This window comes from Rhinatrema bivittatum, chromosome 6 (assembly GCF_901001135.1).
Source record: "Rhinatrema bivittatum chromosome 6, aRhiBiv1.1, whole genome shotgun sequence".
NCBI classification, from domain to species: domain Eukaryota; kingdom Metazoa; phylum Chordata; class Amphibia; order Gymnophiona; family Rhinatrematidae; genus Rhinatrema; species Rhinatrema bivittatum.
In genome coordinates, this window is record NC_042620.1 from 350,540,369 (window position 1) to 350,567,141 (window position 26,773).

General features: G+C 45.8%; 1 protein-coding gene across 1 annotated transcript in view; it reads right to left on the bottom strand.

The window, feature by feature from the left end:
• Nucleotides 1-5,802: 5,802 nt before the first annotated feature.
• Nucleotides 5,803-26,773, bottom strand: part of LOC115094735 (adhesion G-protein coupled receptor G4-like) — a 225,188-nt gene continuing 204,217 nt past the window's right edge. Inside the window, exons 8-9 of the mRNA XM_029607994.1 lie at nucleotides 25,347-25,411; nucleotides 5,803-6,073 (exon numbers count right to left, since the gene is read on the bottom strand). Of these exons, the coding sequence (XP_029463854.1) occupies nucleotides 5,803-6,073; nucleotides 25,347-25,411 (336 nt within the window). The remainder of the gene's footprint in view (nucleotides 6,074-25,346; nucleotides 25,412-26,773) is intronic.

A 26,773-nucleotide genomic window follows, 5' to 3' on the forward strand; every position in this document is an offset into this window, starting at 1 on the left:
TTCCGATTCACATCTCTACTGGAGATGGTGCTCAGCTGGACAGGAAGTAAGTTGGTGAATCCTTAGGCCGATGGCAGATGACAGCGCCCTCAGGAGGGAGTCCTGAGAGGGACCGCCAGCTAGGCTGGAGTATGGAGACAGACACAGATAGTTCTTTATTAGATAAGCAGTATAGCTATCAGAGGTGGCAGTAGTGAGCTGGTATGCCCGGCAGGGCTGAAGTCCCTCAGAGACTGGAACTGCGATTCCCAGGTTGCTGAGCTGCAAAGAGACTGTAGGTAGTGAATAGACAGGATATGCAGATATACATAGCCAGTACTAGATCACTATCTCACACAAGGTCTTGATATGGCTCAGTAGTTGGAAAGGGTTAGGCCCTCGAGGAGTGAGTTCCTGGTTCCAGGGAAGCTCTGAGAGAACGATGGTCACTCACACTAATCTGTATCTGGAATAGCTTCTAGTCAATAGAGAATCTTCAGGGTGTTCAGGAACATATGCCCTCGAGGAGCGAGTACCTGTTCCTATATACCATCTGAAATAGTAACTCACAATGTCTGTACCTGCGATGGCTTCTGAGCAAGGAGAATCTTCAGAGTGTTCAGGAACATAGGTCCGCGAGGAGCGAGTACCGGTTCCTGTCTGTAGTCTGAAGTAATAACTCACAATGTCCGTATCTTGCGATCGCTTCCAGGCAATGGAGAGTCTTCAGATGGTTTAGGAACATGGGCCCTCGAGGAGCGAGTACCGGTTCCTTTCTGTAATCTGAAATAGAGAAAGAGAACGAGGCCCCCGAGGAGTGGATACCCCTGGTAGGTCTGGAGAGGCAATACTGCAAGAATGAAGCGGGTCTGGAGGAATCCCGCAAACAATCCTGTGGTGCAAGATGGTGTTTGGACAGCCGGAGCTAGTCCAATCGGAGTCCTTGCTAACTCGAGTTGTTAGCAAAAGGAAAGACTTTTTATGTTGGAAGCGGATGACATCAATACAGGGGGACGCCCCTGAGGTTCACGCCCTTACTGGTACATACTTCGGAGCACGCACACGTGCGCGCCCTACGTCATCAGGAAGATGGCGGATCCGCAACGTCGAGCCGACCCGGGGACGCCGGGGAGAAGTGGCATGGAGGCACCGCGGCATCAAGCCATCCATCAGGCACGGAGGAAGTTACCACTCAGGTAAAGAGGGTGGAGCGAGGGCGAAAGCAGGCACGAATGCAACAGTAGGCCAGGCGCATTTGGATTAAAGGATAAGAACAGCTGAGATGGTCTTGAGTTCACATGTGTCCTAGTCTTATAATATGCTAGCGCTCTTTTGCAGTCCAGAGTGTGGAGTAATTTCTCTTTGTCATTACTGTGTTGTCTTGGAAAGAATGTAGGGAGTTCAATAGATTGATATGAAACTGTGAAACTACTTTCGAGAGGAAGGAAGGATGAGTTCATAGGACTGCTTTGTGGTGAAAGAACTGTAGGTAAGGTTCGTAATTCACCAAGACTTGGAGTTCACTTACTTGTCGTGCAGAGGTTACTGCAAAAAGGAATATTACTTTCCATGTGAGGTATGTCATATGTGCTGAATCTAGAGGCTCAAACGGTGAAAGCATTAGTTGTTCAAGAACTAGGTTGAGGTTTCAGGCTATTGGCGGCTTAGAAATGGGAGGCCGCAGATGGTAGAGCCCTCTGATGAATCTAGAACCCATCAGATATTGCGAGATTGGTTGACCTTGGAGTGGTCTATGGTAGGCTGCAATGGCGCTAAGGTGTACTTGCACTGAGGCAGTCGCTAATCCTGATGAATACAACGACAATAGATAATCTAAGAGATTCGTAGGAGCACAATGAAAGGGATCATGGTGATTGGTGGATGTTGAGAATCTGTGTTGCGGGCTCCTGAAAGGGGAGGAGTTAGCAATCTGTAATGAATCTGTTATGATTAACTCCAAAGAAGGAGGAGTTAGTAGTCATTGATATAGTTGTGGGTGGATCCCTGGGCCGGTGGCAGATGACCACGCCCTCGAAAGGATATCCCGAGAGGGACCACCGGCTAGGCTTGAGTATGGAAACAGACACACATTAGTTCTTTTATTAAACAGGTGATGAAGCTACCAGAGGTGGCGATAGTGAGCTGATATGCCCGGCAGGGCTGTAGTCCCTCAGGTACTGGAACAGCAACCCAGGATGGCTGAGCTGTTGAGAAACTATAGAACGTGAGTAGGCAGGGTTCATGAACAGAACTAAATGACAAAACTCACATAAGGTCTCAAGGAAGCTCAGGAGCTGGAACGGTATAGGCCCTCGAGGAGCAAGTACCTGGTTCCAGGGTAAGCTCTGAGAGAGCGATGGTAACTCACAGTTGTTTGTAGTAGCGATATCTTCCAGGCAGTAGAGAATCTTCAGAGTATCCAGGAACATGGGCCTTTGAGGAGTGACAACCGGTTCCTATCTGTAATCTGAAAGCTAAAGAGAGAGCGAGGCCCCCGAGGAGTGGGTACCTTTGGTAAGTCCGAGGAGGCAGAGTAGCTTGGATAGCCGAAGCAAATATGTAGCCGTATGCTTATCCTTGCTAACTCAATCTGATAGTGAAAATAGAGACCTTTAAATATTGGAAGCAGATGACATCATCTCAGGTGGACACCCCTGAGGATCATACCCTTGCTGGTACTTCAGTCAGAGTGCGCGCGAGCACCCTAAGTCATCAGGGAAAATTGGCGGATCTGCAATGTTGAGCCGGTCCGGGGACGCCGGAGGGAGACGGCATGGAGACGCCGTGGCAGCCAGCTGTCCATCAGACCCAGAGGGAGTCGCCATAGAGGTAAAGAGGGCGGAGTTAGGGCGTCGAGCAGCGACGGACGCAACAGTGGGACACCATGATTCATAACGTTTCCATTAATAATGGTATGCTTTTCTGGTAGAAGGCTTTCTGGCTGCTAAAAGAACTGTTTGGCTATGTTCCGAAATTCCTTGCTCTCTGAATAGTTCCCGTTCAACCTCCACGCTGTCAAGTGGAGGGAGTCTTGCATTGTGTGAAGGAGAGTTCCCTGGTCTTGGGAGAGTAGTCCTTCCCTGTTGCCCAAGGGGATGGATGTGTCAATCGAGAGACGAAGGAGGTAAGAGTACCTCATCACCTTGGCCAAGCCGGGGTGATGAGGATGAGGTCCGCTGCCTCGGTCATGCATTTTTGTAGTGTGCGAGTTATTATTGGAATGGAAGGGAAGGCATACATTAGGTTTCCCGTCCATGGAATTAAGAAGGCGTCTTGAGCCATTCTGAGATGACTGGGAAACAGGGAGCAGAAATGAGGTACCTTTCTGTGGCAAAGAGTTCTATGGATGATGTTCCCCAATGGGAAAAATCATTTTGGCCACTTCCTGGTCTAGAGCTCATTCGTGAGGGTGAAATATTTGACTCAACCGGTCTGCTCTCGTGTTGGCTATGCCGGGGAGATATGTTGTTGAGATGCCCAATCCCATATGAGAAGGGCTTCTCTGCAGAGAATCCATCAACCGGACCCTCCTTGTTTGTCTATATAAAACATGGCTACTTGATTGTCCATGTATATCATTACTCGCTTGCCTTGTAATTGCGTCCAAAAGGTCCCGAGGGCATAATGGATTGCCCTGAGTTCAAGGAGGTTGATTTGATAAGCAGTCTCATGAGGAGTCCATAGTCCTTGTGTTTCTAGTTGATTGAGGTGTGCTCCCCATCCCTTGTGAGAAGCATCCGTTGTTAGGACAATATTGTGAGGTGGTGTTGAAAACAGTGCACCTCTCTGGAGTATGTGTGGCCGTAGCCACCACTGCAGATCTTTCCTCATTGCTGGTTAAAGATATCTTGTGAGTCATCGGCTGAGAATGTTGCCTCCACTGACGTTTTAAGCCCCATTGGAGTCGACGAATGTGTAGACGAGTATTTGGGACCATGAGAATGGCTGCAGCCATATGTCCTAGGATGATTAGCAATTGTCTGCCTGTCGAGGTTGATGCTAGGCAGAGTTCTCTGTCAGTGTTTGTAGTAACCACTTCCTGTCTGTCGGTAAATAGGCTCTTGCCTTTGTAGTGTCTAGTAATGCTCTTATGAAGTGCAATTTCTGGGAGGGTATTAGGTTGGATTTTTCGTAGTTGATAATCAACCCTAGACTTTGCAGACAGGAGACAGTGTGATGTAGATGATCTAATAACATCCTTTGGTCTGCTGCTACTACGAGCCAATCGTCTAGATAGGGAAATATTTGAATTCCCTGTTGCCGGAGGTGGGCTACCACCACTGCCATGCATTTTGTGAAGACCCGTGGGGCTGATGAGAGGCCGAAGGGGAGAACCTTGTATTGGTAATGTTGGTGTTTGTATTGGAAACAAAGGTATTTCCATGAAGAAGGGCACATTGGAATATGTCCATATGCACCCTTGAGGTCTAGTGAGCACATCCAAACATTGGGCTGAAGGAATGGAAGAATTGTTTTGAGTGAGACCATTTTGAATTTTTCTTTGATTAGATGTTTGTTTAGGTTGCGTAAGTCTAAAATTGGTCTTAAGCCGCCTGATTTCTTGGGAATTAGGAAATCTGGGGAGTAAAATCCCATATTGTGAAGGTGTGATGGTAGAGTTCTTATTGCTCATTGTTTTTTGAGCTGTGAAAGTTCTGTCATCAAATGAAGGTGATTTGAGTAATTGCCTATGTTGGCAGCTAGATGAGGAAGAATAGGCTTGGATTGGAAATGCAATTGATAACCCTTGGATACTATCTCCAGTAACCAGCGGTCGGATGTGATTGTATGCCAGACCTCTTTGAATGCTGAGATTCTGCCTCCCACAGCCGTGGGGGGTGGTGGCCCCGTGAACACTAAAAAGAAGTTGTTTTGCAGTCATGGCCGACTGCTGTCCTTGTTGTCTTTGCGTACGTGGATGACCCCTGCATTGTTGATTATTTTGAGGGGGCTGGCAAGATGGTTGTGGATAAGGTTGTGGTTTGTACAATGGATAAGACCTGAATGGGCGTCTCTGATATGGTGGTCTTCTACTTGGCGCAAAGTAGTGATGAAAAAATGAACCATACATAGCAGAAATTATTAATGCTTGCACTGCCACATTCTGCTCTTTTAGTTGAGCTACCGTTTCCTGGAGTCTATCTCCAAACAGATTATCACTCCGACAGGGAAGGTTTGCTAGTTTTTCGTGTATGTCTTCACGTATGGCACTAGCCTTTAGCCATGCTAGGCGGCTGGCGGCAATGGCTAATGCTGAGGTCCTGGAAGATGATTCAAAATCTTCATATACTGTTCGTAAAAGGTGTGTGATCCCTTCTTCCATGTTCTGTACCAGTTGAAAAGGCTGTGACGTTGGGTCAGAGTCCAGTATGGTTGCCTTGAGCTGTTGTAGAGTCTCGAAAAAATACTGGACTATATAGAATTGGTGCTGGTGTATTCTTGCACCCAACATGGATGATTGGAAAACTCATTCCCGAAATCATCCAGACATTTGTTGTCCTTTCCTGGTGGTGTATTCGAGTGAAGCCTCAATTTTTTGGCTATCTGCATAGCAGATTCAACCACAATTAAATTGTGTGACAATTGAGTCGTAGAGTAAAAACTTGATTGTTGCATCCTGTATTTGATGTCTGTTTTTCTGGATACCGGGTTATGAAATATGGTGTCTGCCAAGATTTCTCAAGGACAGAATCAAGAACTTTGTGAGGTGGCAGAGCTGAAGGGTCTGAAGGAAGGTCAAAGATTTTCAACAACCCTAATGTCTCTGACCTGGGATCTTGCTGTTTATGCACCTTATCTATGAACTTAGAGTACGCCAAGTCTTCAGGGGGCGAGTATGTTTCCTGAGGATCTTCCAGAGGGTCTGAAGGATACCCTGTGGATGATCCTGGTGATGTTGGAATTGAATCCGGTTGATTTGTCACTGGAGGTGAAGTATCCGGTCGAGGCGTTGAAGGTTGAGGTGAGAACTGTGGTTTCACCGGTGGTTCCGTCTGTGGTGTTTGATCTGGAACTTTTGGAGGAGTATCCAGTGGTGGTAAAATTGGAGTTTCCCCCATTGGGGTAATAGGAGTTGGTGCAGGGAGTCCAAATCCTGTGTGAAAAGAGGATAGGAAATCTGAGAAAGCGTGTGATAATTGAGTTATCACTCTCTGAGTATCCTCCGGAATCTGAAGCTGTGGAAGTGACGGAGAAGATAGATTGGCTGGAATTGCCGCCAATAAAATATCTGAGTCCTTATTATGTGGTGGATGTTTTGGTAATATGATTGTTTCTTGTATTTTGGGACGCTTATGTAAGGGATCTTGCAATTGAGGCAAGGCCCGTCGTCTTTTCGATACAGACGATGTCTGAAAAAATGTTTTCTGAAGATGATAAAGATGGAGAGTAAGAGAATACCCTAACCAAATCCTCTTCTGAGTCGATAGGTGACTCCTTCCCCGGGGGGCCCTGTCTTTGCAGAGAATGCACAGAAGGTGGTGAAGTAGAAGGCAACTGGGGATTTTCCAACGTCTTTTGTGGATGAGACGGTGGATGAGTTGATGGCTCATGAGGTAAGTGGCCTAGGGTATAAGTAGAATGCTTCGAGTGATATAGTTGAAGCTGTTTCACTGGTTGCTTCGATGGTGTCGAGGTGCTTGCCTGCGGTTCTGAAATATGCGTCGAAGAATGTTTTTCTTTTTGTGTCGACGCAAACGACGGAGTATGCATCGAAACTTGCATTGAGGTTTGCTTCGAATGATGATCTGGCACCCGCTTCGATGTTTGCGTCAGTAAGTGAGTCGAGCGATAGTCTTTTTTTTTGTGATGTTTCGATGAAGTCGACGCATGTTGATCCAGAGCATGCTTCGAGGAGTCTGGTCCGGCGCATGTCTTCAACGCAGATGAGGACTCAGCCGAGTCTTCTTTGTGATGCGTCGATGTTTTTAAACCATGTCGATGCTTTGAAGAAACTTTCAGTTTCTTAGTGGTATTTGGTTCCAGTGACACTGCCCTTCGCGCGGTCGGCGCATGCTTCGACCGCGGACCTGGGGAGGAGTGGTCCTCCGACGGGGGGGGAACCAGCTTCAGCAATAGTTTTTAGTCGCTCAATTTTTGCTGCTCTCTGGTGCCTCGCTCGCGGCGACATACGACCACAATGTACACAGATTGTCTGGTTGTGATTCGGGCCTAAGCATAAATAACAGGCACCATGTCCATCCATTATGGACATTATTTTCCCACAACCTCAAGGTTTAAAACCGGATTGCTGTAGCATACTTGCTATTGATGACTGTGGGTCAAATTTGAGAAGTCTTTCTAATCTCTTTGTGGAATCTGATGAGAGTCGAGGCTCCGCGTGCGTTCCCGCTCGCGGAAAAGACAGACTGAGGAGAAGCTGTTTTCTGCGTGGGAACACTCGCGCAGCCACACAGAGCAAAGCTCTGTATCAGCTTTGGAAAGCTCCACCTCCGACGCAAGACTGACAGTCCCAAGACAGCATAGCTAATTCAGCCCTGCTATCGACGGGAAAAGTTATTTTCCATGAGGAAAAGTTGTGAGAAATTCTCACAGAGCTCCAAAGATCCGCGAGGCTACTGCTACGCGAAAAAAAAAAGGACTGAAAGGGGACCCCTGCTGGATGCAGGATTAGGGGCATGCTGGGCATGCTCAGTGTGCCAGTCAAAGTTCTAGAAACTTTGACAAAAGTGTTCCGTGATTGGGCTCCATCCTGATGATATCACCCACATGTGAGGACTACCATCCTGCTTGTCCTGGAAGAAAAAAACAATCCCTTGCTTTTCATACCTGGGAACTTTTAATTTCCAAAATATCTGAAATTATTGTGGATTAGCAGTTGGGGTGGGGAAGCAGATTTATTGCACACAAACTCTTTCTCCAAGCTCTCTTTCACATAATCAACCATGTATACACACTCGCTCATGCGCTTTTCTCATATGCTCAATCATACGCAGATACACTCTCTCTCACATGCTCAATCATATACACACAAATATACTCGTTTGCTCTCTCTCTCATGCTCAGCTGTTTCTATACATTCTCATTCCCTCTCTGTGTCACATGCTCAACCATATACACACACACATGCTCATATGCTCTCTCTCATATGCTCAGTCAGAGACCAACACACACACACACACACATACACGCACATGCTCATATGCTCTCACTCTCATATTCTCAGAGAAAAACACACACATACACACGCTCATATGCTCTCTCTCTCATATGTTCAGTCAGACACAAATACACACACACACACACACACACACACACGGTCTTTGTTTTCCCTTCTGGAAGAACAAGAGGGAGTGGCAGCCTCCTCCTTCAGCCCCAGGATCTAGCAGACTCCAGCTTTCTTCTAGCCTTCCTTTGTGCAATGCAGCTCCTGTTCTAATTTGGAGGGTGGGCTAGAGTATGCAGAGGGAGGCTGATGTTTCTTACACCCCGTGGGCTGTGCTGTTTCGCACTGCCGGGGGTGGGGGGGTGGGGGGCTGGGTGCCGTGGTGAGGGTGGAAGAGGCCACTTTTTGCTGTTCTGATGGCTGCGCTGTTTCTCACTGCCTAAGCAGGGTGAAGGAAGAGAAGGCCAATGTTTCTCACGGCCCTGCAGGCCATACTGTTCCTCACTGCCAGGGCAGAGAATGGGAGGAGGAGGCTGACACATTTTATAGCCCCAAGGCCGGGCTGCTTATCACTGTTGGGGCAGAGAAGAAGGAGAATGAACCAGATGCTTCTTGTGGTCTATGAGCTGCTACTCATCACTGCCATGGCGAGAAGAGGGAGGAGGAGTTTCATACATCTAACAGCTCCTCAGGATGTGCTACTTCTCACTACAGGGGACAGGAGGAGGCAGCCGATACTTCAGCACAATTGCACCCCTGGTGAATGGCGTCTCTAGCCGAGGCCATATCGGCCATAGGCTAGCTATGGCTCTGATCCAAGGTACTCTGCCCCCTTTTCCCTGGCCCCCACCTTTTCATCCCCAGGCCTATTTCCCTCTCTCTGCATCCCTTCCCTCCCATCTTGTATTCCCTCTCTCTCCTATTTCTCCCTCCCTTCATGATTCTCTTTATCCTATTCCTCCCTGCATCATGCCCCTCTCTTTCTCTTATTCCTCCCCCCCCCCCCCCTCCATCAAGGCCCTTTCTCTCCTATTCCTTTTTCTGTGACTCGACCAGCCAACTGACTCCTTGGCAGGCTTTCTACTTCGAATATATTTTTTAAAGTTTTTACTGTGATTTTCTGCCTCTACGGCCAACTTCTTTTCAAATTCTCTCTTAGCCTGTCTTATCAGTGTTTTACATTTAACTTGCCAATGCTTATGCGTTATCCTATTTTCTTCTGCTGGATCCTTCTTCCAATTTTTGAATGAAGATCTTTTGGCTAAAATAGCCTTTTTCACCTTACTTTTTAACCATGCTGGTAATCATTTGCCTTCCTTCCACCTTTCTTAATGTGTGGAATACATCTGGACTGTGCTTCTAGGATGGTATTTTTTAACAATGTCTATGCCTCTTGCACACTTTTTACCTTTGTAGCTGCTACTTTCAGTTTTTTTCTATTTTTCTCATTTTTCAAAGTTTCCCTTTTGAAAGTTTAGCACTAGAGCCGTGGATTTACTTACGATCCCCCTTCCAGTCATTAATTCAAATTTAATCATATTATGATCACTATCGAATTCGCACAAGCGACCCCACCACTGTTACCTCTCTCACCAAATCCTGTGCTCCACTGAGTAGATCTAAAATTGCTCCCTCATCGATTCCTGAACCAATTGCTCCATAAAACTGTCATTTATTCCATCCAGGAACTTTATCTCTCTAGCATGACCTGATGTTACATTTACCTAGTCAATATTGGGGTAATTGAAATCTCCCATTATTACTGCACTACCAATTTGGTTACCTTCCCTAATGTCTCTTTGTATTTCACTGTCCGTCTCACCATCTTGGCCAGGTGGACCTTAATATATTCCTATTACTATTCCCCAACACACATCTACCCATAAAGAGTTGATTGTGCATTTAGTCTCATGCAGGATCTTTATCCTGTTGGACTCTATACCATCCTGGACATAAAGTGCCACCCCGCCTCCCAGATGTTCCTCTCTATTATTGTGATATAATTTGTACCCCAGTTTAGCACTGTTACATTGGTTATCCTCTTTCCACCATGTCTCTGAGATGCCAATTAAGTCTTTGTCATCATTCACTGCTATACATTCTAATTCTCCCATCTTACTTCTTAGACTTCTGGCATGACTTATCACAACCACTAAGTAATATTTAATATGAAACTATGTTACAGTATTTGATGGCACCTGTTTAGTTAATATAATTTAACACATTTAAGCAACATGAAATTATGTGCGGTATACGACAGTATTGAAAAGATTTTAAATAAATTAAAAAAAAATTAGCATACAAACATTTCAAAGTGTGTTTTTTGTTTGTATTTTCATTCTGCTTTTTAATTGTAAGGGATACATTAGAATCTTTTAGCTCAGGTGAGTTTCTAATGCATACTGTTGGGATGCCCTAATTCTAATGCATCATTAGTATCCTTTGAAGATACCTCTCTCCAAAACATATGCTGCTGAGCGACTGTCAGCTTTCCCCTTTGTTCTAGTTTAAGAGCTGCTCTATCTCCTTTTTAAAGGTTAGCGCCAACAGCCTGGTTCCACCCTGGTTAAGGTGGAGCCCATCCCTTCGGAAAAGACTCCCCCTTCCCCAAAAGGTTCCCCAGATCCTTACAAAACTAAATCCCTCTTCCTTGCACCATCATATCATTCACGCATTGAGATTCCAGAGCTCTGCCTGCCTCTGGGAACCTGCGTGGGGAACAGGGAACATTTCAGAGAATGCTACCCTGAAGGTTCTGGATTTCAGCTTTCTACTTAAGAGCCTAAATTTGGTTTCCAGAACCTCCCTCCAACATTTTCCTATGTTCTTGATGCCCACATGCACCATGACTGCCGGCTCCTCTTCAGCACTGTCTAAAATCCTATTTAGGTGACGCGAGAGGTCCGCCACCTTTGCACCAGGTAGACATGTTACCAGGAGATCCTCACGCCCACCAGCCATCCAGTTGTCTATATTCCTAATAATCGAATCACCAACTATGATGGCCGACCTAACCCTTCCCTCCTGGGCAGTAGATGTGAGAGGACAATGCACCACCTGGAGAGCAGGTTCTTGCTACAGGATCCTTTCCTGCTGCACCAGGTTGATGTTCTCCGATCATAAGATTTTCTTCCTCCAAGGCAGTACAAGGGCTGCCAGTCTGAAGTTGGGACTGGCTACTATGTCCCTGAAGGTCTCATCTATATACCTCTCTGCCTGCCTCAGCTTCTCCAGGACTACCACTCTAGCCTCCAGAGATTGGACTCGTTCTCTGAGAGACAGGAGCTCTCTGCATCGGATGCACATGTACAACTTCTCACTGGCGGGTAAAAAATCATACATGTGACACTTGATTGAAAAGACTGAGAGGCCCCCCTCTTGCTGCTGGACTGCTGCCTTCATCTCAAATTTGCTCAGTTCCTAGTTTAAGCTGCTATGGGAGTAGGAATGTGACTAATTAGGGTCCTTTAAATGTATTAACTATATATCTGGTAGTGGCCTATAAGGGAATGAATAAACTCTCAATAAGGTGTGGGGAATTCGTGAAGTGAAAAGGCTGATTTTTTTTTTTTTTTTAGTGTGAAAGTGGCTCCTGCTTATAAATTAAAGGATGAGCTAGGGATGTTCAGGACCAGGCTAGATACCGATCCACCTTAAATCCCACAGAGGAAGAGAGCTCTGTGGGTGGGGCAGGGATAAGAGTGTAAGCCCAGCTGGGTTTGAGAGACCTGTCATCTCCAGGAGAGGCAGCTCCTATTAAACTATACTGTCCAAGCCAGAAGGGAGTTCAGGTACACTGTTCAGAGGGAAGACAGTCTACAACCCTGTGTCAGGCCGATACAGAAAGGACGCAGAAGAAAGAGTGCGGTAGTTCCAGGCGCACCCTCGTTTGCTGCACACACAGTCCGGATCACACACCGCTCGATATAGTATTTAAATGGCATGCAAATGCAAGCCGCGTCCAAAGCGCGTCCATGAAGCGCAATCCATTTTACTGTATAGAGCGCTACACAGCGTCTATACAGTATCCTGGGTGCGCTGGTACCTGTCATTTCAAATGTTATTTCAAATGACATTTGAAATGACAGGTACCAGGAAGTGGATACAGGAGAAGGGCTGGTGCAGTTTGTTTTGTTGTCCTGTGTAAATAATTGCTTCACTGCATGACCCCCTCACCGCCCGGGTCAAGACCTTTAGAGGAGCCAGGATCGGGCAAACTCCCCCTGCCCCTGCTCACCTGCCCTGGCCGCGTCCATGGGTGCCGGTCTCCCGTGCGGGTGCGCTGGCAGCTCCGGAGCAGCCCCAGTCCTCTATCCCTTCCTCCCGAGCGGCTTCAGCAGCAGCCCGGGGTGGATCGGGCGCTCCCCATGCGAGGCGTGGCTTCCAGCAGCCCCCGCCAGCAAAGGTGCAGGAACGCCCGCCTGTACGTGCATGAGCACACGCCGTGACCTCGGACGTCCAGCCGGGTGCTCAGGTCACGGTGTGCATTCATGCACTTCGCTGCCATGAGCACATGCCGTGACCTTGGACGTCCAGCCGGGCGCTCAGGTCACAGCGTGCGCTCATGCACCTTCACCGGCGAGGGCTGCTGGAAGCCGCCTCGCATCGGGAGCGCCCGATCCGCCCCGGGCTGCTGAAGCCGCGCTGCACCCGGGAGGAGGGGAGAGAGGACTGGGGCTGCTCCGGAGCTGTCAGCGCTCCCCGCACGGGAGACCGGCACCCATGGACGCGTCCAGGGCAGGTGAGCGGGAGCTGGGGGAAAGTTTGCCCAATCCTGGCTCCTCTAAAGGTCTTGTCCCAGGGGTGAGGGGGTCAGGCAGTGAAGCAATCATTTGCATGCGCTCATGCACATTCGCCGGTGGGGGCTGCTGGAAGCCGCCTTGCATGGGGAGCGCCCGATCTGCCCTGGGCTGCTGAAGCCTCACAGGAAAGTTTGCCCGTGAAATTTCGTCTTTCTCTGCTGGGGCTTGCCTGACGCTCCACACTAATGCAGGGGTAAGGGTAGGCGGTAAATTAACAGGTTAAACACGCGGCAAAACTGCAGGTTAAAAAGGCGATAATCGGGGCGCACGTTACTGGATCGGAGGGAATAGCTAATCTGATCGTTTACATATCATATACATGCCGCGGGCGGAAAGGGTTACCCGTTGATTTCAAGAAGCGGTAAGGATGGGTTAAAAGGGACAGTGAATCGCGGGTTGGACTTACACGGCCAAATTGTGGGTACAAAGCGGGTTAGAAGCAGGGTAACCGTGGCCGCGCTTTACTGTATCGGCCTGTGTGTAAGCTGATTACTGAAAAGGGTAGGCAATGATTCTCAGCATTGTCTGTTTGAATGTGGATAAAGTGAATATTACTTCAGAAAGGCTGGAGTCAGTGTGTTTTGTGACTCCAGGAGAGTGAGGTCTGTTCAGCCATTCTCACACTACAGATCTCTTGTTCTCTGGCTTCCCCTTCACTTCCTTTCAATTTAGGACCCTTTGTGATTAGCCCATAGTTTCTTGAATTCTGATACTGCTCATGTCTCCACTGGGAGGCCTTTCCATACATTTAAGCACCCTTTTCCTTAAGTTATCCCTGGGCTAATCCCTTTGAGCCACTTATCATGACCCCATCTTATAGAATTCCCTTTCCATTGAAGCATGTTTGCTACTTCTTCCTAATATAGAAACATAGAAATGACGGCAGAAGAAGACCAAACGGTCCATCCAGTCTGTCCAGCAAACTTTCACATTTTTATTTTTTCATACTTTTCTGTTACTCTTGTCCCTTTAAATAATGTTTTTGGTTCTATTTCCCTTCCACCCCCGCCATCATAGATAGCAGTGCTGGAGCTGCATCTAAGTGAAGTATCCAGCTAATTGGTTTGGGGTAGTAACCGCCGTAATAAGCAAGCTACTCCCACTCTTGTTTACCCAGCCTGTTCAATTCAGTCCTTGTTGGTTGTTTGAATATACATAATCTTTTCTTCATTCCCTCTGCCGTTGAAGCAGTAAGCTGCGCTGGATATGTATTCTAAGTGAAGAATCAGGCCTGATTTGGGGTAGTAACTGCCATAACAAACAAGCTACACCCATGCTTATTTGTTTTTACACAGACTATGTAGTTCAGTCCTTGTTGGTAGATGTCTGAATATAAAACATCTTTTCTTCATTCCCCCTGCCGTTGAAGCAGAGAGCTATGCTGGATATGCATTGAAAGTGAAGTATCAGGTATTTTTGGTTTGGGGTAGTAACCACCATAACAAGCAAGCTACTCCTCTGCTTTTATGTGGATGCAAATCCTTTTTTCCATATTTCCTCTTGCCATTGAAGCATAGAGCAATGTTGGAGTCGCATTAACCGTGTGTATGTTTATTGAATAAGGATATTCATCTCCAGGTAGTAGCCATCATTCCCGCAAGCCACCCCCATGCCTCTTCTCTTCCTTCACATCCTCTAGACTTTATGGATCCACAGTATTTATTCCACGCCCCTTTGAAATCCTTCACAGTTTTGGTCTTTACCAGTTCCTCTGGAAGGGCGTTCCAGGCATCCACCACCCTCTCCGTGAAGAAATACTTCCTGACATTGATTCTGAGTCTTCCTCCCTGGAGTTTTAAATCGTGACCCCTGGTTCTGCTGATTTTTTTGCAACGGAAAAGGTTTGTCATTGTCTTTGGATCATTAAAACCTTTCAAGTCTGTATCATATCACCCCTGCTCCTCCTTTCCTCCAGGGTGTACATAGTTAGATTCTTCAGTCTCTCCTCATAAGTCATTTGATGAAGATCATCCACCTTTTTGGTCACCCTTCTCTGGACCGCCTCCATCCTGTCTCTGTCCCTTTGGAGATACGGTCTCCAGAACTGAGCACAGTACTCCAGGTGTGGCCTCACCAAGGACCTGTACAAGGGGATAATCACTTCCCTTTTCTTACTCAATATTCCTCTCTCTATGCAGCCCAGCATTCTTCTGGTTTGAGCTATCGCCTTGTCACATTGTTTCGCCGACTTCAGATCGTTAGATACTATCACCCCAAGGTCTCTCTCCTGTCCCGTGCACATCAGCCCTTCTCCCCCCATTGAATACAGTTCTTTCAGATTTCCGCACCCCATATGCATGACTCTGCACTTCTTGGCATTGAAACTCAGCTGCCATATCTTCGACCACTCTTCCAGTTTCCTTAAATCCCATCTCATTCTCTCCACTCCTTCCTGCGTGTCCACTCTGTTGCAGATCTTAGTGTCATCCGCAAAAAGACAAACCTTACCTTCTATCCCGTCCGCAATGTCGCTCACAAAGATATTGAAAAGGACCGGTCCCAACACCGACCCTTGCAGCACTCCACTCAACACCGCTCTCTCTTCAGAGTAAGTTTCATTTACCATCATACATTGTCTTCTGTCCATCAACCAGTTTGCAATCCAGGCCACCACCTTGGCACTCACTCCTGTTACCTGCAACCGAGTTCCCGGGTGCCGGCGTTCATGCTCGAGACTTACTTCCTCAATGACGCGGCCCCGCGTGAATCGGGACGAGGCCACGCCCCCTTGTGATGTCAGTCACCGACGGAGCTCTGGATCTGCGCGGGAAGGCTTGGGCATTTAAAGAGACTTTTTTCTTCTTTTCGCTGCTTTGGCCACAAGCAATACTAGTTGTGCTCTTGCTGTGATTCGTGTTGCTTGCTGTCGTTTGATCTGGACTGATTCTGCTCTGACCTGGACTGTCTTGTGGATATCATTGTTTGCTGCCTGCTCTGACCTGGACTGTCTTGTGGATATCGTTGTTTGCTGCCTGCCCTGACCTGGATTGTCTTGTGGATATCGTTGTTTGCTGCCTGCCCTGACCTGGACTGTCTTGTGGATATCATTGCCTGCTGCCTGCCCTGTCCTGGGTTGCCATTTGGAGTGTGCTTGTTTGCTGCCTGCCCTGACCTGGACTGTCTGGTGGATATCATTGCCTGCTGCCTGACCTGACCCGGTTCGTCTCTTGGTTTGTGCTATTTAACACTTTTTCTATACCGACCTTCATGGTTGAGGACCATATCAGATCGGTTTACATCGAAAGGGGGAACTGTAACAAGAACCTAGGTAAAAAACAGGAAGAAAAAAGTTACATTCAACAAGGGTAGTAAACTTGGAAGCAAGACTGCTAGAAAGAAAAAGTCTAAGGAACGTAGTGGTTAGGATATTAAGAACAGTTAAAGAGTCAGGGTAGGTTCTTATTCAGAACTTGAAGTTAGTAGGAGATCCTTTGTTCAAAAAGGGTATTTGGTTGATTAATGTGTGTCTGAGGGATTTGAGAAGGCCTGGTGGAAAAGCCAGGTCTTGAGTTTTTTTCTAAATGTTAATAGGCAGGGTTCCAGTCTGAGGTCATATGGGATGTTGTTCCAGATAGCTGGGCCTGCTGTTGAGAAGGATCGATCTTTGGTCGAGGTGAGGCATGTAGCTTTTGTAGGTGGGGCCTGTAGGGTTCCTTTATATACTTCTCTGGTCAGTCTGTTTGTAATATGGAGATTGAGAGGGAATTTGAGGTCAAGATGCAGATGATTGTAGATGGATTTGTGAATTAACAGCTATCTGCTGTTACCCAGACCTGGAATAAATTGGACGACCCTGTCTGCGGGCTGGCTCCTGATTGGCGTCTTCTGCGTCTTCCTGAGGCAAGGTAAGCGGTCACCTGTCTTGGTTCCACATTTATCCGTAACAGTTGGCCGAAGCCATGGAACCAGTTGATTTGACCGCCCTTCAGGCTATTCCCGGTTTGGCATCCCGGCTACAACAACAGCAGGGGGTTCTTGATCAAGTTACTGGAGTCCTCGACTGGCTCGACACACGCATGGATGCCATTGCACACACACCTGCACCTTCAGTAGCCCCCGTCGACGCTTCACCTAACCCTATACGGCTACCTCCTCCACCGCGTTTCAACGGAACTTCTGCACAATGTCGAGGCTTCATTAATCAGTGTCAAATGTACTTTTCTCTTCAGCCATCTTCGTTCCCCTCAGATAAAACTAAGGTTACCTTCATCCTGTCATTGTTGGAGGGTTCCGCCCTGATTTGGGCCTCGCCGTTATGGGAGAGAATTGACCCCATCCTTAACAATCTGGACAGATTTTTGAAAGAATTTCGTCTCATTTTTGATGAACCAGGATGATCGACTTCTGCGGCCAATGAATTACTACAGATCAAACAAGGCTCCCGCTCAGTGGGTGAATATGCCATTCAATTTCGGACCTTGGCAGCGGAGCTAGCTTGGGGAGAGGACAGTCTCACCACTATCTTTCGACAAGCATTGCCTGAAAGTATAAAGGATGAATTGGCGGGGAGGGATCCCCCGGAACCCCTAGAGGAACTTATCCGCTTAGCTATTCGTTTGGATTTACGGTTTCAAGAGAGAGCCCGAGAGCGTTCGGCCAACCAGAGAACATTTCGGTTTGCTCCAACCTTCCAACAACCTATCGTCACACCACGGCCGCCTGAGGAGTCCGTTAACACCGAGGAACCCATGCAGATTGATAGATTCCGATTATCTCTGGAGGAACGGCAGCGGCAAAGATTGAAGAATCTTTGTATGTACTGTGCTCGGGCAGGTCATTTTGTTAACAAATGTCCTAACAAATCGGGAAACTCTCGGACCTAGGTCAGGTAGGAGAGGCCTCCCTGGGTCCCACTATTCCCTCTCCCCAGCTACTGATTCCAGTAACCATCACCATTAAACAGGAACCTATTACATTCCAGGCTTTCATAGACTCAGGGCGGCAGGTAATTTCATAGAGGAGAGCCGGGTTAAGAGTCATCAAATTCCTGTGGAGTCGCTACCTATTCCTCTTTCGGTTACCTGTATCTGGACAGCCCCTGGGCATTCGAATCTCTCAAATTACCAAACCCGTCCTTATGACTTCCGGGGTTCTTCATCAAGAGAGTATTCAACTCTATGTTCTCCCCTCTTCAGTCAACCAAGTAATTTTGGGCCTAACCTGGTTATGAATGCATGAACCCTGACTGGACTGGGCTTCTCTACAATTGGCGACTTGGAGTCCCTTCTGTTTTCAGAACTGTTTAAAGAAACTTCAGAATTGTCAAATCCACCATACACCGCTTTCTTCACCTATTCCTGCCCCGTATGAGGAATTTGCGGACGTCTTTAGCCAACAACAGGCAGAGTCACTACCACCTCATCGAGACTATGATTGTGCCATTGACATTCTTCCAGGGAAGGTTCCTCCCAGGGTCAGGATTTACGCCCTATCTGAACCGGAATCAGCAGCCTTGACTCAATATATTCAGGAGAATTTAGCATGGGGATTTAGAAGACCTTCCACCTCACCTGCTGGGGCAGGATTCTTTTTTGTAAAGAAAACAGATGGAACTTTAAGACCTTGTATTGATTATCGAGGGTTGAACAATATCACTAGAAAGAATAGATACCCTATTCCTCTTATTTCAGAATTATTTGATCGGATTAAAGGAGCTCAAATCTTTACGAAGCTGGACTTACGAGGGGCCTACAACCTTATTAGAATTCGAGAGGGAGGTGAGTGGAAGACGGCCTTTAATACACATGATGGACATTATGAATACAGGGTAATGCTGTTTGGACTTTGTAATGCTCCTGCCGTATTTCAGGCCATGATCAATGATATATTCCGTGACATTCTCTATTCTCATGTCATTGTCTATTTGGACGATATTTTGATATTCTCCGACAACATGGAACAACATCAGGAGCACATGCGACAGGTTCTTCAACGCCTCAGAAAACATAAACTTTATGCCAAATTAGAGAAGTGCATGTTTCATAAGACCCAGTTACCATTCTTAGGATATATTATCTCCAATAAAGGATTATCTATGGACCCGGATAAGCTCAAAGCCATTTTGAACTGGCCGCAACCTACGGGATTGAAAGCCTTGCAAAGATTTCTGGGATTCTCTAATTACTATAGACAATTTATTCCAGATTTTTCGTCATTAGTGGCTCCTCTGACTGCTCTCACTAAGAAAGGAGCACCCATTCAGAATTGGCCAGAAGAGGCTGTTCATGCTTTTCTTAGACTAAAACAGGAATTCATCAAGGATGAATCGGATGAATTGTTGGAGTCGGCGCCCCGACTCCAACAAACCTTTTATTCTTGAAGTGGATGCTTCTGCTGTGGGGGTTGGTGCAGTTTTGTTACAGCCGACGGATGATGGGAAAATGGTGACATGCGCCTTCTTTTCAAAAAAATTTTCATCTGCTGAAAAGAATTATACCATTGGAGATCGGGAACTCTTGGCCATAAAATTAGCCTTTGAATAATGGCATCATCTCCTAGAGGGTTCCCGACATATTGTAACTGTCTATACAGATCATAAAAATTTAGAATATCTAGCGAAAGCACAACGGTTGAATCCCCGGCAGGCTCGCTGGGCACTTTTTTTTAGCAGATTCAATTTTGTCCTCCATTTCCGACCTGCACAAAAGAATTTGCAGGCAGATGCTCTCTCCAGAAGCTTCAACCTGGATGATATGCCCGAATCTCCCTGATTCATAATAGATCCTGCAAAGATTCTGCTCGCCACTACAGTTACGGTTCCCATTGGTAAGATGGTGGTTCCCAAACGTCTGAGGTTAAAAGTGCTGCGTTGGGCACATGATGCACAATTAGCAGGTCACCCCGGGATCTCCCGGACCAGAGATCTGGTATCTAGACATTATTGGTGGCCTCAGTGGAAGAAGGATATTAAGGCTTATGTAGATTCCTGTTCTGTCTGCGCTGCCCAGAAGACTCCTAGACGGAGGCTTCAGCCATTGCCAGTTCCCACCCAACCGTGGACTCACATTGCCACCAATTTTATCACTGATCTTCCAGCGTCAGACAATAATACTGTGATATGGGTAGTGATAGACCGTTTTTCCAGAATGGCTCATTTCATTCCACTTCCAAGACTACCCTCTGTGTCTGAACTAGCCAGACTCTTTATTCAACACATTTTTCGCCTGCATGGTCTACCTCTTAGCATTGTTTTGGATAGGGGCGTGCAATTTACAGCTCAATTTTGAACAGAACTGTGCAAATTTCTAAAGATTAAACTTGAATTCTCTTCCGCTTATCATCCCCAAACTAATGGACTTACCTTTCTTCGATCTTATGTCAATAAACGACAAGATAACTGGGCCTCTTTGTTGGTGTGGGCAGAGATATGTCACAACAATCATCGGGTTCAAGCTACAGAGAGGTCTCCTTTTTTTGTGGTTTTTGGAAGACACCCTCGGCTTCCGTTACCCATGAACACGTCTTCTATATGTCCGGCGGTCAACAATACCATTGAGTCCATAACTAGTTTATGGAGAGGGACACGAGCACTACTCTTAAAGAGTGTTGATAAGATGAAGGTCCAAGCGGACAAAAAGAGAAGGCCGGCTCCTCGATTCCAGGCAGGTGATCTCGTCTGGTTGAGCACGCGCAATCTTCGATTGTGCATGCCATCTTTGAAATTTGCACCTCGCTTTATTGGGCCTTTCCCTATTGAGAAGCAGATTAATGCTGTAACCTTCCAACTGCGCTTACCTCCTTCTCTGCGCATTCACGACACCTACCACATTTCCCTGCTCAAACCTGCAATCTTTTCTTGGCCCTCCAGGAGGAGGACGGTTGATACCCACTTCATACAGAATGATAATCAATTTGAGATTGAGGACATTTTGGATTCCAGAAGATGCAGGGGACAACTACAATATTTAATTTCTTGGAAGAACTTTGGACCCAAAGAGAATTCGTGGGAGCCTGTTCATAATATTCAGGCATCTCGTCTGCTCAAGAAATTCCATCAGCGTTTTCCTCTCAAGCCCGGACCTAGGGAGAGGAGAGGAGGGCCTTGCAGGGGGGTACTGTTACCTGCAACCGAGTTCCCGGGTGCCGGCGTTCATGCTCGACACTTACTTCCTCCTTGACGTGGCCCCGCATGAATCGGGATGAGGCCACGCCCCCTTGTGACGTCAGACGCCGACGGAGCTCTGGATCTGCGCGGGAAGGCTTGGGCATTTAAAGAGACTTTTTTCTTCTTTTTGCTGCTTCGGCCACAAGCAGTACTAGTTGTGCTCTTGCTGAGATTCGCGTTGCTTGCTGTCGTCTGATCTGGACTGATTCTGCTCTGACCTGGACTGTCTTGTGGATATCGTTGTTTGCTGCCTGCCCTGACCTGGACTGTCTTGTGGATATCGTTGCCTGCTGCCTGATTGCCACTTGGAGTGTGCTTGTTTGCTGCCTGCCCTGACCTGGACTGTCTGGTGGATATCGTTGCCTGCTGCCTACCCTGACCCGGTTCGTCTCTTGGTTTGTGCTATCTGCTGTTACCCAGACCTGGACTGAATTGGACGACCTTGTCTGCGGGCTGGCTCCTGATTGGCGTCTTCTGCGTCTTCCCGAGGCAAGCTAAGCGGTCACCTGTCTTGGTTCCACATTTATCCGTAACAACTCCTAAGCTTCTTATTTTATTCACCAGTCTCCTGGGCGGAACCGTATCAAAAGCTTTGCTGAAGTCCAAGTAGATGACATCGAGTGCTCTTCCTTGATCCAATTCCTTGGTTACCCAATCAAAAAAGTCTATCAGATTTGTCTGACAGGATCTTCCCCTGGTGAATCCATGCTGCCTCTGGTCTAGCAATTCTTCCAAATGTAGATAGTTCACTAATCCTTCTTTTAACCCTCAATGCTTCAAATAACTTTGGGACTATACAAGAAAATCATGTTAATGTTATTTTTACAGAAAGACACTGAGCTATAGAAACTTTAGGTTTTCTAACTTCTCTGTGGATTGTCTCAGACCCATAATTTTACTCTAATGAAATTATTGTTCAAGGATACATTATTCTAAGAATTTGATGTTACAAACGAATAATTTTGTCTCACTTTATTGTATAGACTCTTTTTCTTAGGGGATCAACAAAATAATTTTGCCTTAACCAAATATCCCAGAAACCTTTGTGTGCATATTTTTACTATGAAAATTGGGAGAAATCAGAGGGGAAAAATTAATGCTTTATCAATTCCAGATGAATCTTCTATAGCAGAAGCCATTGCATCCATTTGATTTGAAAACCCAGTGAATTTGCATAGCTTGGTTACATGGACAATGAGTCCTATTTGCTGCCTTCAAAGACCAGAGTGTTGCACTTCTGCTTTAATTATTTTGTATCAGTGACCATGTCTAATAGTTATATGCCTACTATTCTGTCACTCTGCATGTAGTGACCATTAAATATTGGAGCTGACTCCAGGTCACTACAGACAAGTTGAGCTGCTCCTGGCTTTTTTTCCTCCTTTCATCTTTAGCAGTAATGGTGAACTTCAGTCCTTGAGTGCCACAAACAGGCCAGGTTTTCAGGATATCTACAATGAATATGCATGAGAAAGATTTGCATGCACTGCCTCAATTATATACAAATCTATCTCATGCATATTCATTGTGGATATCCTGGAAACCTGGCCTGTTTATGGAGTTCGCCATCAGTGATGTATAGTCTTGTAGAAGTAGAAATTCATTGAAAATGCAGTGGAACCTGGACTGATTCAACCCATCCTGTATAATCTGGAACCATCTGGTCACCTTCTGTTACACCTGTCGGTCACAGACAGCTAAGACTTCTCATGCTCACCTCTTTTTTCCCCGCTCCATCAAGTCTGGGAAGAATGGCGGTCTCTGCCAGTCCTCGCCGACCTCTTCAGCGTTCCCAGGACAGCGTGGGCGCTGCCGACTGCCATCTTGGACCTGGAGTTACCTAGACATGCATGCGCACACAAGGGCTTCATTTGAACATGTCATGGCGGGAACCTCGTGGGCACCCCACCCAATGATGTCAACCTACTAGCGTATTTAATCTGACCAGACCTTGCCTTCCTCGAATTAGCCAGGAGTTCCGTCTTGCTGAATTCTCCACATTCAAGGACTTCCTGTTCCTGATTCAGTCTTGGCATTCGGACGCTCTGAGTATCCGCTCCTCGGGGCTCCCCTGTGTTCCCGGCTATCCGCTCCTCGGAGGGCCTTCCTGCCTGACTTCTACTAGCCCTGCTTCTCAGGTCTCTGCCTCTCTCCAGGAACCATCTACTGTGAGTACCTCCACTGACTTCTACTATATTGACTGCATTGGTGACACCACGTGATGTCCCCCGACCCTCGGGCCACTACCACCTTTCTTCAACAGAAGTCATTCAGCTTTCCTGCTCTACAGAATATCTACACAACATCTATAGGAGCCACTTCTGGGTTCCGGTATCGCTACCAGTTCTTCAACATCTACTGTACAGACATCCTCGGCATACCCCACTCCGTGGGCCACTACTGGATCTTCTCAGCTGTGACTCACTCTGGGTAATTCTCATTGCCCAGGACTGTACTACTATATTTCCATTCTGTGGACATTACTTTTCCTTCCTGTATAATAAAGTCTCCACTTCTAGCTGTGTCCCACACCACTGAGACCGCACCTGCTGATGGTGAGGCTCACAGAGCTCCTCCCTGTGGGTGGAGACATCTCTCATCTCAGCCTAGGGTTCACATTCTTCCTTAAACATAACACCTTCCTATATTACTAACTTTAGTTTTTCCCTCCCCCACCAGTGAATGATTCAGTGTTTGGAAGCAGTATGAATTAAGACTATGGACTTTAAAGAAATGAACTAAACTATGTCAGAATCACTAATGTGAAGAAAACCACTTAAAACCTGGAATAAACATGTTTTGGTTTATATAAGGAAAGGTGATATTTGTAGTCTATCCAGATCTTTCCCTTCCTTTCACCTCCATTGTTCCCAAATCACTTTCTGATATATAAAATATTTCCTTCTTGTTGTCCCTCCCTTCCAAAAGCTGTCCTCTTCCCCACCCCCTCCACCCCATATATTTCATAGTCACAACAAAAGAGCCAATATTCAAAAGACATGTGGGGCCTAGATTTTCCTAAATGAAAATATCCCCCTGTTGAGCACCTAAATTAGGCATCCAGTGAAAATAGACACTTAAAATGTAGGTGGGGTCAGGTGATGTGCTTCAGATTTAGGATCCTAAAGTCAGGCAAATTTTCGGGAAAATTCGCCTAACTTTAGGGGCCTATAACTGAAGCACTTAGGTCAGGCTCTCATTTTTCTTAGAATATCAGCCGTTAAAGTTTTTAATAAAATAATTCTGTAGCAACTGAGACAAAACAGGAGACTGCATTCTTTTCTGTGACGGGGCCAGTGAAACAGGGTTTGGTCAACAGAAATGGGCCCTTGGAGAAATTCTGGAGGGAACACACTTGGCCTCTACTTTAGGAGTTGAGTGATGTAACATTATGGCAAGAGGTTTATTAAGGGGATGGTCCATCTCTTTAAGTGGTGTTGTGAGGGAGAACCTCTAGGGGGAGTATGTATGGGCTTAATATAAATTGGGATTTGAGGAAAGAAAAGGAGAAACGATTTTGGCAGGATGCTGGAGTGTTGTCAGGAGTGGTGGAGCTTGTCTCTTTCCTTCCTTTCAACTAGTAGCTGGTATCCAACAGGGCCTTGGCTCCAGGAGACGTAGAATGCACTCCTGGGTAGTGTTTTTGAGCCACCTGAGAGGAATCACGTGACCAGGGAAGATGTAAGAAGATTTGTAAGCATTAATTGCTATTGCTCTTGAAAAGGATGGATTAAGGGCTAATCCCCATGCAGAAGGAGAAGAAAAGAAAGGAGCTGATATTATTCTGAAAGGGGGGTCTTAGAAAAAGTGTGTTTTGTTGTTGTCATTGTTACTTCTACTAATGCTATGAGAAACCTACATACCCTTTGAGATCAGTGATTTTATGAGTTTTACTCTGACTGCTGGTATCCCCAAATTGGTGAAATAAACAGTTTTGTGTGAAGATAGCCTTAGGATGAAGACCACTTTTTTTCCAAGGCCTTGGATTCAGCAGAGGCTGCTCTCAAGTAGATAAGAAAGAGTCAGAGGTGTCATAGAGGGCTTTCCTTGTTCAGCATGCTATTTACAGTCCTTGCCGCTGAGCCAAGCCCATTACATCATCTTGCCATATTTGTTTTTTATCCCACATAGAGACTGGTGGTCCACTCAAAAACTAGCATTTTATGTGCCCCGAGAGGAGGGTTGAATTTGTAGTTTAAAGTCAGTAAACACAGATTTTGTGTATTACGTCTATATCAGTGATAATGTAGGACAATTGTCTAAGACCCAATTCAAGATCACTTTCAAAGGAGGAGCTTTTTTCTTTTTGTGGTGTACATATAATATCCATGAATACCTTGGTTCTTTACTTGCCATAAAGTGAATCATAGTAAATTCGGTGTTCTTGAAAGTGTTGTTTATCTTTAAATAAAATAAAGAAGAGAGATTTCGTTAACTGGAGTTTATTTCTTGTATTTTAAACCCATTTTCACTTCAGAAGAATGCTTCTTTTTTTAAAGATCAATTGATAAAACAATGAAACATTTCAGTAAAACAATTAACCTACACAACAAAATATGATCCCATACCCCACCTCCCCAACCACATGCTGCAAGGAAAATTCACATTAAATAATAAATTAATAAAATTTAAATTAATAAAATTATTTAATTAAAAACAACTTTGATCCGGAGGAGTCAAATTTGCTATACTGTATACAAAAACAGCTAACCACCATACCCCTTAAAACTGTGACAGAAAAGGCTAAATCCAAATTCTTTAGAGGCACGGCTCCAGATCTATGGAATGCACTCCTCTTCCTACCCCCCAATCCCACCCCACCTGCAAGGAATCAATGATGTTCCTAGGTTTTTGCTGCCAACTAAAACATGGCTGTTTACCCAATAGACTGACATCCCATGTTCAGTATTAACTATTCACAAAGAAACTGTGACTCTTAAAAACTAGGAAACAGAGAAATTCAAGAAATTGACCTATGTAAAAATCTTGATATAGCAGTACCCTGCACTTCATGCAAATTTGTTAGTAATGTCATGCATCCCTATTTGCCTTTTTAATGTAATACACTCTAATTCATGATCTAATCTATTTTACCATAATAATCTGCCTTACCATAATATAATGACTTTATTACAGGTCACTATAATCTACCAATATATAATGTAGTGAACCCCATTATAATCTACCTCACCGTAATGTAACCTTTAATCTTGATCTAACCTTCTACACTGTAATCTATCTTGAAGCAGCCTTGAAATGTAATCCCCAACTACTGACCTAATATACCACACTCTAATTTGCTCTGAAGCACCTGACCAGCTGCAAAAGGAGGAATATAAATACTTTATATTTGATATACTTTATACTTGATATATTTTATATGTAAATTGCAATTAATAAGTTTATGTATATATAGAAACAGAGATTATGACATTAGATAAGGACCATAAAAGCCATCTGGACTGCCCATTCTACTTCATGTTGTAATGCCATACACCACAGTTGATTTCTGGCTTTCTCTTCACTTCTTTTCAACTAAAGATCCTCTTTGCTCAATTCTGTTGATGTTTTTGTCTTCACCACCTTCCAGACTCAGATTTAGGTATAGGCAACTGCCTTGGGTGTCAAATTTTGAAGATGCCAACACATACCCTGAAGGGGAACTCCTGGTCCAGCTTGCTTTACGGCCGTGCACCAGCACTATGCAAAGGGGTGCCGCTATAGCATTCTAGTGCCAACCTCCCCCATTCCCAGCTCTCCAGT